The 19,594-nt window shown below is 48.4% G+C and overlaps 1 protein-coding gene across 1 annotated transcript; it reads right to left on the reverse strand.

Annotated features, from left to right (window-relative positions):
- Window positions 1-12,632: 12,632 nt before the first annotated feature.
- LOC147987253 (uncharacterized) lies at window positions 12,633-13,574 on the reverse strand. The gene has a single exon (XM_087542327.1). It carries the CDS (start codon window positions 13,572-13,574, stop codon window positions 12,633-12,635), a length of 942 nt encoding a protein of 313 aa, XP_087398453.1.
- Window positions 13,575-19,594: the final 6,020 nt, after the last annotated feature.

The raw sequence follows: 19,594 nt of genomic DNA on the forward strand, positions 1-19,594 counted from the left end.
TTGTTGAGCTTTCATACATTTATAGCTCTAGTGCACCCGTTGCATGGCAATCCCTACTCCTTGCATTAACATCAATCGGTGGGCATCTCCATAGCCCATTGATTAGCCTCGTTGATGTGAGACTTTCTCCTTTTTGTCTTCTCCACATAACCCCCTCATTATTCTATTCCACCCATAGTGCTATATCCATGGCTCGCGCTAATGTATTGCGTGAAAGTTTATAGGTTTGAGATTACTAAAGTATGAAACAATTGCTTGGCTTGTCATCAGGGTTGTGCATGATGAGAGCATTCTTGTGTGACGAAAATGAAACATGACTAAACTATATGATTTTGTAGGGATGAACTTTCTTTGGCCATGTTATTTTGAGAAGACATAATTGCTTAGTTAGTATGCTTGAAGTATTATCATTTTTATGTCAATATGAACTTTTGTCTTGAATCTTATGGATCTGAATATTCATAGCACAATTAAGAAGAATCACATTGAAATTATGCCAAGTAGCACTCCGCATCAAAAATTCTATTTTTATCATTTACCTACTTGAGGACGAGCAGGAATTAAGTTTGGGGATGCTGATACGTCTCCAACGTATCTATAATTTTTGATTGCTCCATGCTATATTATCTACTATTTTGAATGTTTGTGGGCTTTATTATACACTTTTATATCATTTTTGGGACTAACCTATTAACCCAGAGCCCAGTGCCAGTTTCTGTTTTTACCCTATTTTAGGGTTTCGAAGAAAAGGAAAATCAAACGGAGCCCAATTGACCTGAAACTTAACGGACCTCATTTTTGGAAGGAAAGAAGCCCAGAAGACTTGGAGTGCACGTCGGGGGCTCTACGAGGAGGCCACGAGGCAGGGGGGCGCGCCCACCCCCCTGGGCGCGCCCTCCACCCTCGTGGGCCCCTCGTGGCCCCCCCGACGTACTTCTTCCGCCTATATATATCTCCATATACCCTAAAAACATCCGTGAGCACAATAGATCAGGAGTTCCGCCACCCGAAGCCTCCGTAGCCACCGAAAGCCAATCTAGACCCGTTTCGGCCCCCTGCCGGAGGGGGAATCCTTCTCCGGTGGCCATCTTCATCATCCCGGTGCTCTCCATGACGAGGAGGGAGTAGTTCTCCCTCGGGGCTGAGGGTATGTACCAGTAGCTATGTGTTTGATCTGTCTCTCTCTCATGTTCTTGAGATGATACGATCTTGATGTATCGCGAGCTTTGTTATTATATTTGGATCCTATGATGTTTCTTCCCCCCTCTACTCTCTTGTTATGAATTGAGTTTCCCCTTTGAAGTTATCTTATCGGATTGAGTCTTTACAGATTTGAGAACACTTGATGTATGTCTTGCCGTGGATATCTGTGGTGACAATGGGATATCACGTGATTCACTTGATGTATGTTTTGGTGACCAACTTGCGGGTTCCGCCCATGAACCTATGCATAGGGGTTGGCACACGTTTTCGTCGTGATTCTCCGGTAGAACTTTGGGGCACTCTTTGAGGTCCTTTGTGTTGGTTGAATAGATGAATCTGAGATTGTGTGATGCATATCGTATAATCATGCCCACGGATACTTGAGGTGACATTGGAGTATCTAGGTGACATTAGGGTTTTGGTTGATTTGTATCTTAAGGTGTTATTCTAGTACGAACTCTAGGACTGTTTGTGACACTTATAGGAATAGCCCAACGGATTGATTGGAAAGAATAACTTTGAGGTGATTTCATACCCTACCATAATCTCTTCGTTCGTTCTCCGCTATTAGTGACTTTGGAGTGACTCTTTGTTGCATGTTGAGGATAGTTTTATGATCCAATTATGTTAGTATTGTTGAGAGGACTTACACTAGTGAAAGTATGAACCCTAGGCCTTGTTTCTTAGCATTGCAATACCGTTTACGCCCACTTTTATCACTTGTTACCTTGCTGTTTTTATAATTTCAGATTACAAATACCTTTATCTACTATCCATATTGCACTTGTATCACCATCTCTTCGCTGAACTAGTGCACCTATACAATTTACCATTGTATTGGGTGTGTTGGGGACACAAGAGACTCTTTGTTATTTGGTTGCAGGGTTGCTTGAGAGAGACCATCTTCATCCTACGCCTCGTACGGATTGATAAACCTTAGGTCATCCACTTGAGGGAAATTTGCTACTGTCCTACAAACCTCTGCACTTGGAGGCCCAACAACGTCTACAAGAAGAAGGTTGTGTAGTAGACATCAGGGCTATCCTACCATGAAGGAGGATGGGTCTCCTTTTGATCAAGATGACTTTATAGCCTGCGTCCGTGAAGTCCGGCCTCTGGCGACTAGCCTTGGAGATGATACCAACGTGGACAAATACCAGCCGGGTTTTGATAGTGCAAATAAGAAGATGGCCACTCCTTCATACAAAGTTGCTGATCTGTTCCCACCTGTGAGAGAAGATACCTTTGCCCCGGAAATTGACCCGGTCGGCCTGATTGACGACGAAGCTGAATTTGTCACCATGAATGGCTTTGATTGATCCAAATCCAACTCCCAGCAGACTCAAGATGGTGAACCGGTGAGGGAAGGACAATGATCATCTTCATAGGCTTATAAAGCCGTGTAATAGCTTAACTGTTTAAAACACCGCGTTTTTGCTTATGCCATCGTGCAAAAAACACTTCTATGTGAATCTGTGCTTCCGGATGCCAATGTTTAACGCTGTCTTAAGCATCGTTTAATGCTTGTCTCTGCAATGTTTAAACTCTGTTCCTGTGAACACAAGGAAAAATCTGGCAAGGCGGTTTAAAACCAACTGGGTTTAAACACCCAATTTACAGCCCATATCTCCACCTCAAAAACAGAGACAAATATAAATAAAGGATAATGTTTTAATATTAACTCTTAAGTTAACGCAGTCGGTAAGCGCGTATAAGTAAGAATCATACCTTGTCCTTGTTGATTCTTAGATCGCCGGTTCAAATAACCCGGGTGATGAATTTGATAATTCAATATGTATAAAAATTAATACTCCTTAAATATTCAATAATCATCATATCTCAGTAGCTCGTACCTTCAGATCCTTAGACCACCGGCTTGGATAACCCGGGCGGCTGTGTTGTCCAATAATTGAGCCGGCGAAAAAACCAGGCCATCTCATTTGTAATATTGAAACAACAAAAACTGAAAGGCAAGAAAGAGATAACAAACATAATTTTAACTCTGTATTCAAAAGATTGGGGGTTTCTGATTCGAATACGATCAGTAAACCGGACCAAAGGAGTTAAGCTAAGGTTCGAATACGACCATATACCCCCCAGTGGCTTTGGCATTGCGCCGATCAAGAGGGTACCGACAGCTATGTTCTCTTTGGTTCGAATACGACCTATGTTTGTACAGGAAGCCCCCAAATGACCTTGAGAGGTTTTTAACGACCCTAATTTGAATACGATCCAAGTCGGCTCAAAAGGGGTTAAGCTATGACTCGGATACGATCAAGAAGCCCCCAAGTGAGTTTGGCCTTGAGCCGATCAAGAGGGTTACGACAGCTATGTTCTCTTTGGTTCAAATACGACCTATGTTTGAACAGGAAGCCCCCAAGTGACCATGAGATTTACAGCTAGATTCGAATACGATCATAAGCCGGACTAGAAAAGGTTAAACTTGATTCAAATATGATCAGCTCCTTAATAGTCATTTGTGAAAAAATAACAAAGATGCATAATCTTTGAAAAGAAAAGAGACCGATGGTCTTACTTTATTGCTTATCGTCGTATATACAATGTGAACGTATGTACATGATGAGAGCCGGTGGCTCAGGTATAGTACGGCCGAAGTTGAGCAATGTTCCACGGCCGGCGGGTCTCCTCTTCCGACTTACGTGAGTCTGCATGCTCTCGAACGTCAATGAGGTAATAAGACCCGTTGTTTAAATTTTTACTGACCACAAAGGGTCCTTCCCAAGGTGGGGATAACTTGTGTGCATCTAAAAGATCTTGGATGAGCCGGAGCACCAAGTCGCCTTCCTGAAAAGTCCTGGTCTTAACCCGACGGCTGTGATAACGACGCAGGTCCTGTTGATAGATTGCTGACCGTGCTGCTGCTAAGTCTCTTTCTTCATCCAACAAGTCAAGCGCATCCTGTCTGGCTTTTTCATTGTTAGCTTCAACAAAAGCCGCCACACGGGGCGAGTCATGACGGATGTCACTGGGCAATACTGCTTCTGCCCCATAAACCATGAAGAAGGGTGTGTAACCCGTAGACCCGTTGGGTGTAGTATTGATGCTCCATAACACTGAAGGTAACTCCTCTACCCAACAACCCGGCGTTCGCTGTAAAGGAACCATAAGCCGGGGTTTTAGCCCTTTCAGAATTTCCTGATTGGCTCTCTCAGCTTGACCATTGGATTGAGGATGAGCTATAGAAGAAACATCAAGCCGGATGTGCTCTCGCTGACAAAACTCTTCCATAGCCCCTTGGGATAGATTAGTGTCATTGTCCGTGATAATACTGTGTGGAAAACTGAAATGGAAGATTATTTTCTTCATGAACTGAACCGCCGTGGTTGCATCACACTTACTCACAGGCTCCACCTCAACCCATTTAGTGAACTTATCAACAGCCACCAGGAGATGTGTCTTCTTATCCTTAGACCTTTTGAAAGGTCCCACCATGTCAAGCCCCCAGACTGCAAACGGCCAAGTGATTGGAATCATCCGGAGCTCTTGAGCCGGCACATGCGCTCGTCGTGCAAATTTCTGACATCCATCACATCTACTGACTAGATCTTCTGCATCAGCGTGAGTCGTCACCAGTAAAAACCATGACGAAACGCCTTAGCCACTAAAGATTTTGACCCGGCGTGATGACCACAATTGCCTTCATGGATCTCACGAAGGATTTCTTGACCCTCTTCAGGGGAAACACACCGTTGAAACGCTCCGGAAACACTGCGATGAAATAACTCTCCATCCGAAATCGTCATGGACTCAGACCGCCAGGTTAACTGTCGAGCCAGGGTCTCATCTGCTGAAAATTCTCCCCGGGTCATGTAAGCCAAGAACGTCACCGTCCAATCTGGGATGACATGAAGAGCCGCCACCAACTGCGCCTCCGGGTCAGGAACAGCTAAATCTTCTTCTGTGAGCAACTTGACAGAGGGGTTATGCAAAACATCTAAAAAGGTGTTGGGTGGTACCGGCTTACGTTGAGACCCCAGCTGGCTCAAAGCATCAGCTGCTTCGTTCTTTCGACAGTCAATGTGTACCACCTGATAACCTTTAAAATATTCTGCAACAACATCGACCTCTCGGCGATAAGCCGCCATGAGAGGGTCTTTGGAATCCCACTTGCCAGACACCTGCTGAGCCACTAGATCTGAATCACCAAGACATCTGACCCGGCTCAAGCTCATCTCCTTTGCCACTCGAAGACCATGGAGCAATGCTTCGTACTCTGCTGCGTTGTTAGTGCACGGAAACATCAATCGTAACACATAACAAAATTTATCACCTCGTGGGGAAGTTAATACAACTCCAGCCCCTGAGCCCTCCAATTGCCTGGACCCATCAAAATGAATAGTCCAATATGTGTTGTCTGGCTTTTCTTTTGGCATCTGCATCTCTGTCCAGTCATTGATGAAGTCAACTAGAGCTTGAGACTTAATCGCAGTGCGTGGAACATACTTCAGCCCATGAGACCCAAGCTCAATTGCCCACTTGGCAACTCACCCTGTAGCTTCTCTGTTTTGAATAATGTCTCCCAAAGGAGCAGATCTAACCAAAGTGATTGGATGTCCCTGAAAGTAATGCTTAAGCTTCCGACTCGCCATGAACACCCCATAAACAAGCTTCTGCCAATGTGGATATCGTTGCTTAGACTCAATTAGCACTTCACTGACATAATAATAAACCGGCCGTTGAACCGGATGCTCTTTGCCAGCCTCCTTGCGCTCTACCACCATAGCCACACTAACAGCCCGTGAGTTGGCAGCTACGTATAACAATAGCAGCTCTTTCTCAATTGGAGCAGCTAGGACCGGCGGCTCAGCCAGTTGTGCCTTCAGATCCTCAAAGGCGGCGTTCGCAGCATCGCTCCAAACAAACACATCTATTTTCTTGATCAACTGATACAGAGGCATAGCCTTTTCCCCTAACCAGCTTATGAACCGGCTGAAACCAGCCACACAACCCGCCAGTCGTTGAACATCATTGACGCAGGTCAGTTTGTCCAGGAATGTAATTGCCTTGATCTTCTCCGGGTTAGCTTCAATACCTCGGTTAGACACCAGAAAACCTAAAAGCTTGCCGGCTGGCACTCCAAAAACACACTTGGCCGGGTTAAGCATCATCTTGTAAACTCGAAGATTATCAAAAGTCTCTTTCAAGTCTGTGACCAAGGTTTCCTCTTCCCTGGACTTCACTACTATATCATCCACATAGGCATGAACATTGCGCCCAATTTGATCATGAAGACAATTCTATACACACCGTTGGTAAGTCGCCTGAGCACTCTTGAGCCCAAAAGGCATAGACACATAGCAGAAAGCCCCAAAAGGAGTTATAAACGCTGTCTTCTCTTGATCCTTGACTGCCATCTTAATCTGATGATACCCGGAGTAAGCATCTAAGAAACTCAACCGTGCGCAACCCGCCATAGCATCAATGATCTGATCAATACAGGGAAGAGCAAAAGGATCAGCCGGACAGGCCTTATTTAAATCTGTGTAATCCACACACATATGCCAGGTGCCATTATTTTTTAGCACGAGCACCGGGTTAGCTAACCATTCTGGGTGAAAGACCTCCACAATGAACCCGGCCACCAGGAGCCGGGCCACCTCTTCTCCAATGGCCTTGCGCCTTTCTTCATTGAATCGCCGAAGAAACTGTCTGACAGGTTTGAACTTTGGATCGATATTAAGAGTGTGTTCAGCGAGTTCCCTCGGGACACCCGGCATGTCTGAAGGTTTCCATGCAAATATGTCCCGGTTCTCACGGATGAAATCGATGAGCGTGCTTTCCTATTTTGGATCCAAGTTTGCGCTGATGATGAACTGTTTGGATGAATCGCCAGGCACAAAGTCAACCATCTTAGTGTCATCAGCCGATATGAACTTTAACTCCGACTCATGCTCTGTTGTTGGTTTCTTTAATGACGTCATGTCCGCCGGGTCAACATGATCCTTGTAGAATTTCAACTCCTCTGTTGCACAAACAGATTCAGCATAGGTAGCATCCCCCTCTTCACATTCCAATGCGATCTTCCGGCTCCCATGGACTGTAATAGTGCCCTTGTGACCCGGTATCTTGAGCTGCAAATACACATAACACGGCCGAGCCATAAACTTGGCATAAGCCAGTCGTCCAAACAGAGCATGATATGGGCTTTTGATCTTAACCACTTCAAAGGTTAATTTTTCTGCCCTGGAGTCATACTCATTCCCAAAGGCTACCTCCAGCTCGATCTTACCAACTGGGTATGCCGACTTACCGGGTACTACACCATGAAAAACAGTGTTGGATTGTTTAAGATTTTTATCCGTCAATCCCATCCGGCAGAACGTCTCATAGTAAAGGATGTTGATGCTGCTGCCTCCATCCATGAGTACCTTAGTAAACTTGTACCCACCAACCTGAGGTGACACCACCCAAGCCAAGTGACCCGGATTATCAACCTGGGGCAAGTGATCCTCTCTACTCCACACAATAGGCTGCTCCGACCAACATAGATAACGTGGAATTGCCGGTTCAACGGCATTGACGGCCCTCTTGTGGAGTTTCTGGTCTCTCTTACATAAACTGGTAGTAAAGACATGATACTGTCCGCTACTCAACTGCTTCGGGTTGCTCTGATAGCCGGATTGTTGCTGCTGTTGATTCCCTTGGCTGTGTTGCTGATTATATTCTCCCTGGTGACCAGGATGACCCTGACCATGAAAACCTCCTCCGCTTGAACCGGCGCCCGGGCCCTGAAAGCCGCCTCCACCTGAGCCGCCACCCGGGCCGTGACCCCCATCAAATACGTTTGAATTTTTAAACACCTTCATGATCGTGCAATCCTTCCACAAGTGGGTGGCTGGCTTCTCCCGGGTGTCGTGTCTTGGACAAGGTTCATTCAACAACTGCTCAAGAGTGGGGCCTGACCCGCCCGATCGAGGGATTTGTCTGCCCTTCCGCCGCTGATTACCACCATGCGCATTAGTATTAGCAACAAACTCATTAGCTTTACGCGTATTACCTCCTTGATTTGCCAGGTTATGCTGGTGACCCTTGCCATTGCCGTTCTTATTTCCCTTCGTTGTTTTTTCTTCATCAGATGCCGGGTCTTTGGTGGTATCAGAATCGGCATACTTGACAAGATCCGCCATCAACGTTCCCATGTCATTACAGTCACGTTTAAGCCGCCCCAACTTCTGTTTCAGAGGTTCAAAACGGCAATTTTTCTCCAACATCAAAACTGCTGAGCCGGCATCCATCTTATCAGATGAATGTATTATCTCCTTGACCCGGCGCACCCAATGGGTTGTAGATTCTCCATCCTCTTGCTTGCAATTGGTCAGATCCACAATCAACATTGGCTGCTTACACGTGTCTTTAAAATTCTGGATGAACCGTGCCTTCAACTCTACCCATGAGCCGATGGAATTGGGTGGTAATCCTTTCAACCAAGTCTGAGCCGTTCCATCCAACATCATGGTAAAATATTTGGCCATTGCAGCATCACTAACCTCCAACAGCTCCATAGCCATCTCATAGATCTCAATCCAAGCCCCCTGCTGTAAGTTAGCCGTGTAATTAGGCACCTTACGAGGTCCCTTGAAATCCTTGAGCAACTGCTCATTGCGTATGGCTGGGACCAGGCAAGGTACGCCTCCGGTTCTTGTAGCCACTCCTGCTTCAACCGAGGTTGCTGGATAAGCCGGAAAGGTTTGGTGAGCTGCCTGCTCCGCTGCTATCTGAGCCGCCCGTTCCGCCTCTTGACGAATCCTCTCCTGATCCGCCAAGTTAAGAGCTCCAGCCCTCCCCGGCTCATACCTATATGGCCGGTTGTGACGTTGAGCATTACTTGATATTTTTGCAGATTCCATGTGCCTACTGTAACTCGGGCTCCGGCCTAGGCGAGGAGTTGAATGAATCCTGTCTCGACTATAGGAGTATGCATCCTGCTGGGCCAAAGCTGTTTGAAGTAATTCTCTTACCCTCCGGGTTTCAATTGTTGCTGGCGAGTCGCCTTCCATCGGGAGAGCTGCCAATCGAGCCGACGCCGCAATGAGGTTCTCCATGGGGTTGGAGAAGTGACCAGGGGGTGTTGATATATAACGAGGAGGAGCTGTATTCACGCGTGGCGGCTCCCTGGTGCGTGGCTGAACTGGTGCACCGGGCATCGTGACCCGGTTTGCCTCTGGCGGGTTGCTCCCTCCAGCTCCGGGTGTATGGAACAGATTCCTCGGATCCAGTGTTAGAGGCAGACGCGACTGAGTTTTCTGATGCCTCCTCCTCATGACTTTGTTTGACGCATTAAGATCCACCGAGAGACGGAAGGTTTCTGCTTGAAGTTGTTGAGCACGAGCATCCAAAGCTGCTCGTTCTGCTGCCATCCGGGTTTCCTCCGTGGCCAGATTTTCCTTAGCTTGCACCATCTCCTCCCGCACGCATGCCACTTCCGCGTCATGCTGGGCTTTATCCGCCGGCTCTACCGCAGCGGTTAACAGAGTCGTCAGTTTATCCATGAGGTCCATGAGAACCTGAGCCGGGGGGCGCGCGGGGTCTCCTGACCAGGCAGCTGCCGACCCGGTGGCTGCTGCTGTTGCTGCGGTGGAGTTCTGCCCGGGCTGCGTCCCTGCCATGAAGACTCCGGCCCAATTCGGGGCTCAAGGGGGTCCGAAATACTGCTGCCATCGGAACATCCCCCGAGCAAGCCGTCTTGCAGTTGGTACAAGGAGTCCGTCTCACCTGTTGATGATGCAGTATCAGAGCAGATGGCCGTCTCCCCGCCTTCCATTGATCCTTCGGAGTATTCACCGCCATGGATGCAGCCTACGAAGGCATACTTCACGACAGATTGAACACGGGTGGACCCGGCGCGCTGAGCCGTTTCGATGAGGTCGGTGTGGACATCCGGCTCAGGTCCTGACTCGCCGATCCGGCCGATGAAGACGTGAATTCCGCCGAAGGGGACCCGGTACCCGTACTCGATTGAGCCGGCCTCGGGGCCCCAGCCTTCGTTGTCGATGTAGATCTTGCCGCGACGACTCTTGGTCATCCGGCCCACAGCGTATCCCTTGAGCCCTTCGAAGTTGCCCTTCAAGAACTCAAATCCACCGTGCGCTGGCCCCATGGTGGGCGCCAACTGTCGTGGAATTGACACGGCAGATGTCCTAGAGCAAGGACTTAGTCGTAGGGCCATCGCACTAGGAAGCTTGAAGGGGTTAATCGGGACAAAGGACACGAGAGAGTTTTATACTAGTTCGGCCCCTTACGATGAAGGTAAAAGCCTATGTCTAGTTGGGATTGGTATTGCTGAGGTTTCGACTTCCAAGAGGCTCAACTCGCCGGCTTGGTTATCGACTTGGTTGTTTCTCGCCCTAAACCGCCACCGGGTCGTCCCCTTATATACACGGGTTGACGCCAGGTGGCCTACAGAGTCCCGGCCGGCTCATAATCTTGTCCGGCTCGGTGACTTTCTTTACATGTCTTTCCGTACAAGTATTTTCTTATATGTGGCGGTTTACTTACAATATCGGGCCTCAAGCCGGCCCCAGGCCTTTGGGCCTTCTATAAGATTTAATAAATTACAAACTTGGATGTTTACTGAGCTTCTTGCATAACCCGTCATTGAAGCTGACCCGGCCCCTCCTGGGCGGGTCTCAACTGATAGTAGAGGAGTTGCCTTCAGTGTTATGGAGCATCAATACTACACCCAACAGGTTGTTTGTTTGAAAAACATTCTATGAGACCGGGTCTATTCTCCCATCTTGTGAGACCCACACTGAAGGCGGCCACGTGTCCTTCACCAAACCCAATGCACCTCTTCCTCCTAGAAACTCATATGATTTTGCTGACCTCTCATCTATGACTAGAGATCCATCCCCGTCCCTTCCCTCTCGATAGATTCCGTGTTCGCAAGATTGTTACGGTTCAACCAGGGCCGGCCCATAGATATATGGGGCCCAGGGGCAAGGCAGCAATAAGGGGCCCTTGTTTACTCAAAAGCTCAAAATATTTTATATTTCAAAAGCAAAGTAATATCCGGTACATAGCTTCTTATTTTGGACTCTAAAACTGATAGTACAATTAATTTATCGATCAAGTGAACTAATGAAATGATTTAGTTCGGCAAAAGCTCGCTTTCCACAATAACTTGTATTCCTAAATTTAAATGGAGACTTCATTTATCAGCTGGTTGTTCTTCAACACTTACTATGGCCAATTGATTCTAGGGGATCTCTAGAAGAACTACCAGGTCTGAAAAATTTGTGAAGTGATCCTTTTAGGGATTTTACCTCTTGATCTATTTGCTTTTTTCTCTTCCTTTTGTTACTACCAGATAAATACTTTCTAGAGGACATGTTACTAAACAAAAACAAGCAGCATAAAATGATTAAAACAGGGAACAAAAGCACCTGAATGTGGATGTAGGTGGCCAAATCAGCAGATCCGCAGGTTGAAGTCAGCACGAACGAGAACACAACACCATGAACTGAATAATTTGCCCCCCTTCTCCAATTCAGCAGCTCTCCTAATATCCTGACTGCCGAGCACTCACACTTAGATTCATTGAAGTCTGAAGAGTAGAAGATAAGAAGAGATGTGGAGTCGTTAGAGGGCACATCTATTTAATTGAAAGAAGGAACGGGATTATGGGGAGGAAGAAAAGAAGAATACGTAGTGTCTTCAAGTCCCAACATCTAGCTGATGGGGAGCGGGCAGAACATAGAAGAAGGAAGGAGAGCCGATTTGCGCCTTTAGTCCCCATGGCCGGCAGCGCTGTTTTTGAAGTCTAGGATTTGGGAAAGAGGAGTCGAGGAGCACGGAAAAGAGCGACGCTGAACGGGCCCTCTTTACTCTCTGTTTTTTCTGGGCTTCCTAGTAGTACAGAGGAAATAATACCTGGGCCGGGGCCCCTGCCTGCTGGGGGCCCAGGGCGGGTGCCACGTTTGCCCGGCCTATGGGCCGGCCCTGGGTTCAACTAGCACACTCATTGGACTTCACACAGTGCAACTAGCACACTCACTGGAGGAACACTCAGAGGCTTCGATGGAACCCACTGGGAGGGTGCGACCATGTGAACAAGGTAGGCATAGCGAGCAGCGTGTGTGCGGGTTGGACGAAAGATTCACCTGTAGAGATTATTGATACTCTTGTAAAAAAATAGTATGATGATCACCTTGCAATAAAAAGTATTTTGATGTAAAAAAATCGCAAATCATATTGTTAAGGAAAGTGAAGTACTATTCTCATCAAGGACAAACATGTTGGTCTCGAACTACTAGTAACTTGGGCAATTTGGGACGGAGCGAGTATTATAAAACACGACGTTTAGACACTAATAGCATATGGAGGAAAAAAAAGAAAAAGAAAACAATGCAACAAGGCACCTCTAGAAGAGAACTATTTTCTTGGGAACAGAGAGACATCCTAATTAGGCATCAGTTATTGGCAGCATAATAGATACTTAGTGGCTCCATCGTCTCAACGTAGGGGAATATCCGGTGATGCACGCTACGGAAGCAGAACTCGTTACTATTTATCTCGGCGACCACCGTTCCTTGAGCCCGGTTGCTGACCATCACCGGCTCCGGATTGTTGGATGACCACATGCCTTTTCGCCTGTAGTGCGCGCATATCAATGCCCCTTCTATTGTCAAGACGTGCTCGCCGTACACGAACTGTGGTCGCAGGGGATCCTGTTGTCTGAGGCTGTACCGGTGACTCCACCGCCGTCCCTTGTCTAGAATCCACACCTCAGTCGTTGTCGAACAGTTATGGAAGACGATGCCCAACCTCCCGTGCACCTCCGTCAGGTTGTACTGATCAGGAGTGGTTGAATGCGTAGGTAGACGCTTGACGTAGGTGATACGCTCGTGCTCAAGGTCAAATGACACGACCCTGATTGCGGGCTCCTCCGTGACCCAATACGTCGTGCCGTCGATGCTGATGATGCCAGCGTCGAGGTGGCACCTCCCGCCGTCCACGGTACCCGTCTGCATCTCCCGCCATGACGCTTTCCCCAGCGTGAGCACTTGTATGGTGTCAAACTTGCATACATTGTTGTATCTACAGGGGACGTGCACCAGCTTGTATTGCCCAGCAGTAGGGTGGTACGCGAAGTTGTACGCCTTGTCCCAGTCCTCCCAATCCCAGGTGTATCTCGTGACAAACAGGTCGGCGCACGGAAGCGCCAGGACGGGCAGCACCTCACCGGTGGCCGGGTTGACCAGGGTGACGACGCCGCCAACTCTCTCCCTGTTTTCGCACAGGCAGAGCAGGCCATTGCACGTGCCCACCAGCTGTAGCTTATTGTACGAAGTCCTGCCGGCTTTGCCCTGATTCCACAGCTTTGTGTATCCCCCCGTCGACGACGAGTGCATATCTGGTGCTCCGGCCCAGAATATGCTACGCTGCTCCGAGGCAGTTTGGTGCGTGGGATCAGACTGTAGGGACAGGATTGAATAGGCTCACCTCCTTCTAGCGAATAAACAAATAACACCCTTGGTTACTTAGCAATTCACAGAGAAGTTCATGTGTCTTCGATCCCTTCCCTTCGTTGTGTAAGTCCTCATCGATTCATCTTTTCCCCACTCTCCGTAAAAAAAATGTTTCCCCAACTATCACACTTCCTTTTTGTTTCTAGGACAATCCTTTTCAACTAGGCAGCCATTCGAGAAAATCAGGTAAAACTTAAGCAAAGGAAAGCATGTCTTGAAATGTGCACTTTTTGCCCTGAAAACAGACTATGTATCGGTGGTCCTCTCATCAGTGTGATTTTTATTTTATGCTTTTTTTTTCCTTTAGCATATAGCTTCGTTGTGGAGCCACTGATTTGTGTAGAACTAATGCACATCAAGAAATTTTCTTGATCTATGTATGGGTAGTCTAGTACCGGTGTCCGAGTTCTTGCCATTCGAAGTTGTTACGTCACCTCTGCATATTATAGCTAATTCCCGGCAGAATTAAGCTTCACTTTTTTGTCATGTTCCGGCTGTGTTGCCGGCTGATATCGAAATAAATGTTTGCATATTTGATTTTCACCCAACATGCCATGATATTGGATTGTGGCGACATTTATTTACTGTAGCGACATTAATTTTGTGAGCACATCACCACAACATTTGCAGGCTGGCATTCAGTTCATTTGTAACCTAAGTTTTGACATGAGAGACAGGCATCTTAAGAGGTCTGTTCACTTGCAAGAATGTCAGCCTCACACACATGTTCTCTTCATGCCAAGTACAGATAAATTTCGACATAGAGCTGACTAACTCATGGACCAGCCACCACAATTTCGGAATACCAGCCAGCCAAAAGCTGACACTATTATAACATGTCAGGAATAGACTAACTCATTTGGTTGTGTCTTGCATGACATGTTGTGGTAAAGCAGCAAAGTTTTTTATTTACATGGTCTTATATGTCAAGAAAACAGCAAAATAAATAGGGGAATTAGATGTGCGACATGCATGGAGGTTGTTTGGCATCACAAAAGTGTTTCAAACATTCTACATAATCAATGTTGTACGGTTTTTTCAAAAGTTTTTTTAGGTTCTAATTGTTGATTTTGTTAGGTTTGTGCCCGCCACTAGATGGTGTACGACAAGAGTAAGACTCATCAAGTGGTCTCTAGTAAAGTTGTATTGTTTAGCTTTGTAAATTTGTGAACCAACTCTTGTAAATATATATATTGTATGGTCACCATGTGGTACTCTTGTGAATTTGTGAAGTACTACAAGACAAAGATGTCAGCATGTCATGCACCTTTATTTGTTGAAGTGATTTTGTTTGCAGTGATCTTTTGATGCTACGAATGGATTCTCTTGTTAGAGAGAATATGTAATCTCAACCAACCTTCTCTCTCTCCCTATCTCTCTCCGCATCTTCCTCAAACTCTTGTGTCTTCTTGTATGCCAAGGCAGGCTTCTGCTGATCGCTAATATATATACGATGCCGCTCCCCATCGAGGGAGTAGAGGATCGCACATTATCTTTCATGGTCATCAGAGCCACCTCTTTCCATACATCTAGCCACAAACCAAAACCCTAGAAACCACATACCATCGTCTCCATGGCTTCCTCTTCTGGCGTAGCCCTCAACCTCGGTTCGCCGCCATCTGAGAAGCTCGTAAGAGGAAACTTCATCCTCTGGAAGACTCAGGTGCTTCCAGCCCTGCGAGGTGCGCAGGTGACTGGACTCCTCGACAACACAGACGCCGGTCCGCCCAAGATGGTGGAGGTCACAAAGGCGGACAAGACCACGGCCCTAGAGCCTAATCCTCTGTACGGGCCCTGGATCGCCAAAGACCAGCAGGTCATGTCTTATCTTCTGAACTCCATGTCGCCAGAGATCCTCGCGCAGGTCGTCGGGAAGGACTTCACCTTTGAGCTCTGGACGACGGTGACAAACCTCTTCACCTCGCAGTCGCAATCTCGGCACTAATCTGAGAATCGCCATCACCAACACCAAGAAGGGCAGCATGTCAAGCTCAGCGTATATGGCGAATATGAAGAGCCTCGGGGATAAACTAGCTGCTGTCGGTCGCCCCGTCTCTGATCCGGAGATGGTGGACTACATCTTGGCCGGACTAGACCGCGACTACGACTCCGTGGTGGCGGCGATCGGCGCTGTCAAGAACACCATCACCGCCGACGATCTCTTTGCTCAGAATTCTGCCTTTGATCAAAGGATGGAGATGCTAGGCGACTCGGCTTCAGGCGGATTCCACTCATCTGCTAATGCGGTCTACAGAGGCCGTGGACAGTCTTGCGGCAGATCCCGCGGGCGAGGAGGAAGGGGGCGTGGCCGTGGTGACCGCGGTGACCGCCAGCCCTCGTCTTGTAATGGAGGCAGCGGTTTCAGAGGGCGCCCTCGACAGCAGCAACATCAACAGCAGGTGCGTGAGCAGCAGCATGATTATTGTCGGTGTCAAAACCAGCGGATCTTGGGTAGGGGGTCCCGAACTATGCGTCTAAGGCGGATGGTAACAGGAGGCAGGGGACACGACGTTTTACCCAGGTTCGAGCCCTCTTGATGGAGGTAAAACCCTATGTCCTGCTTGATTATTCTTAATAATATGAGTAGTACAAGAGTAGATCTACCATGAGATCGGAGAGGCTAAACCCTAGAAGCTAGCCTATGGTATGATTGTATGTTGTCCTACGGACTAAAACCCTCCGGTTTATATAGACACCAGAGGGGGCTAGGGTTACACAAGGTCGGTTACAAAGGAGGAGATATACATATCCGTATTGTCTAGCTTGCCTTCCATGCCAAGTAGAGTCCCATCCGGACACGGGACGAAGTCTTCAATCTTGTGTCTTCATAATCCAATAGTCCGGCCAAAGGATATAGTCCGGCTGTCCGGAGACCCTCTAATCCAGGACTCCCTCAGTAGCCCCCGAACCAGGCTTCAATGACGTCAAGTCCGACACGCAGTATTGTCTTCCGCATTGCAAGGCGGGTTCTTCTCCAAATTTCGAACGTTTGTCAAGTATTGTCCGACACCATAAATGTTGGACTTCTTGGCTCCCGTGCCCAATAAGGGCTATCTTCCACGCGTCGAATGAATACGAGGAGCCAGGGCGTTTTTACATTCACCCCCCTAGCCAGATAAACAAATTGTCTATTAAAGGGATGGGGATTCTCATATCCCATCCATACCACCCTCCCACAGCGAGAATCCATCGGAGCGCGCTTCGGAAAGACCCATTCCAGCATGGCCGACCTCCGCGGCTCCTCCTCCCGCCCCGTAGCCCTAAGCCTGGTGATTGGGAGAGGTGCTCTGTCCCACACAGTCGATTAGTCGAACTGCAGACGAAGGGATTTCTCCCTCCAGCGCATATGGTTCTCGTCCGAGCCGGGCTCGCCACCTATAATGGCGGGGAGCAAGTGGAGAGCTTCCCCAGCCCCTCTACGGGGGAGCGGGTATGCCTTGTTCCCTATTTATTAAGGGGACTCGGATTTCCAATTCATCCGTTCCTCCGCGGGCTCCTGGAGTTTTACGGCCTCCAACTGCATAATTTCACCCCTGCTTCCATTTTACACATCGCCGACTATGTTGCCCTCTGCGAGTTATTCCTGGGCTACGAGGCTCATTTTGAGCTGTGGAAAAGGTTATTGTGCCTCGTCCCCTGCACACAGAAGGGGTCACTTTATCAAGTGGGCGGAGCCGAAATATGGCGCATCGCCGAAATCGGATACCTGTCCGGTACTCCGAAGAAGACGTCCGAAGACTGGTCTTCGGAATGGTTTTATATGGAGGACGTCCCCCTTCCGGACCCTGTTCGGCGGGGTCTTCCTGAGTTCAACAATGCTCCTCTGAAGAAACGCCGAAGTTGGCGCCCACGGAGCCCCCAGGAGGAAGACAACGGAGAAGTTCTTTACCTGATGAACCGGATTAAAGCGCTGGCTCAATCAGGATTGACAGTAATCGAGGTTATGTCAGTATGCATAATGCGGGGAGTGCAGCCACTTCAATATCGAGGGCATCCTCTGTGGTGTTTTAACGGGGAAGATGATGCCACCCGTTGCGGGCGGAAGGGTCCAGACAATGCTGCTGCTTTAGCAAAAATTCTGTCCGAGTTGTTCAAGGGAGAGGAAGAGGAGTTCATCCGCATCAAGCCACATGATGGATTCTCCATGTACAACCCTCCAAGATGGGTGAGTTATATCTCCTTACTCCCATTCTTCCCGCATTCTTTGTCGTAGGTACTCACCTTGCCATTATGTGGTAGGAACTGCGAAAAGCCATAAGGGAGGTCAACAGCCCATCTCCACAACCAGAGGACCCTGACCAGGCCCTCGGTCCCGGACTCGAAGAAGATCCGGACGTATTCGTGGAGCTGATAGACCGGCAGTTCTATCAATTAAGCTGTGATGACTCCATGGTGGCCATTACGGCCGACTATCCCGGACTGCTTCCTGCGTCGCACGTAAGAAAAACCAAAAATCCCAACTCCAAAAACTAGGATCCCCTTTTAGACACTTCACCTACCATATACATATGGTGTTTTACAGGGAAGGCATTCGGGACGCCGCGCCGAACCCGCAGCAACTCGCCAACAAGAGGCACCGAGGCCGGGTAGGCCAAAAAGGAAGGCGGTCAGGACGGAGACGCCGGTGCAGAGGTATGAAAAAAACCCCGCTCCGTGGTTGTCGTCTTTCTCAAAATGTAATGACGTCCATGTTTCTTTAGCAGAAAAAACGCTCACTGGAATATGTCCGGTGAGGCTGCCGATCATGCTTCCACCAGTCGGGCTCCAGGACCGGACATAGAGGCGGAAGCTGACATGGGGCGGACGTCGGATACTCCCCCTACAGAGGATGCAGATAGACTATCCGCTACAAATTCAGAAGTGGAGAGCTCCATGAATCATAGGCGTCGCCGGGCCGTACTCCGTGACGCTTGCTTCTCACCAGAGGCATTTGATGCCTTCAATTCTGGAGACGTGTACCTCCGTGCTGCTCAAAATGGTCTAGCCAGAGCCACGGACCAGTATGTAAGGGATGTACGGGTAAGCAAATCTGATGATTATATGTTTCAGTAGCCCCTGAGACTTGAAACAGTTAGCAGAACTGATTTAAGGATCATCTATTGTGCAGGTTCTTACAGAGAAGAATACTCGACTGTCACAGGAGCTAGAGGAATGCAAGACCCAACTTCGGGCCGCCGTTGCCGCAATGAAGGAACCTAAAAAGTCCCCAGCTGGTAACATTTTATTTCAAGGAATGATGGGTACCATATAGCGTGCGGCGTGGCTGTAGATCTAACAATAGATATTGCAGATGAATCCAGAGAGAATCCGGAGGACCAGCATGCCGTTCGACAGCTAAAGGCTGGCGAACGCGTGCTGACTGAGGTCAGGCGGGAGAAAAACAATCTCCAAGACGCCAATACCAAGCTGAGCGTGGAACTGAAAGATGTTCGAGCCCAGCTTGCGGACTCCGAGAAGGAGAATAAGCGGCTTCGATGCGGAAGAGAAGCCAGCTAACAGAGTTATGTCTGAAGGTATGCTGACGGGTCGTCCCGCGGAGGAGATGCCCGGGTCTACGGGTGATCTTCTATCCGAGCTCTCACAACTGCACGAACAAATTCGGCAGGTGATGCAAGGTATTGCCCATGCCTTGTGGCCATCAGTCTCCCTACCAGAAGGCATTGGAGAGCTTGCGGAGAAGCTCAAGGGAGCATGGCGGCGCTTCCAATTATGGAAGATATCGGCCTGCCGTCAAGGTGCCAGGGAAGCCTGGGCCATGGTGAAGACGCGGTATACCAAGGCTGACCCAAACCACATGGCCGAGGTCGGACCTGTGGGGCCCGATGGGAAAGAGATCCCCGTTAGCTTAGTCTATGGGCAAGTAGAATGAGCCGCAAAGTATTCCCAACAGGATTGTAGGCTAG

This window comes from Triticum urartu, chromosome 2A (genome assembly GCF_056163025.1).
Source record: "Triticum urartu cultivar PI428250 chromosome 2A, HENAU_Tu73, whole genome shotgun sequence".
Lineage (NCBI taxonomy): Eukaryota > Viridiplantae > Streptophyta > Magnoliopsida > Poales > Poaceae > Triticum > Triticum urartu.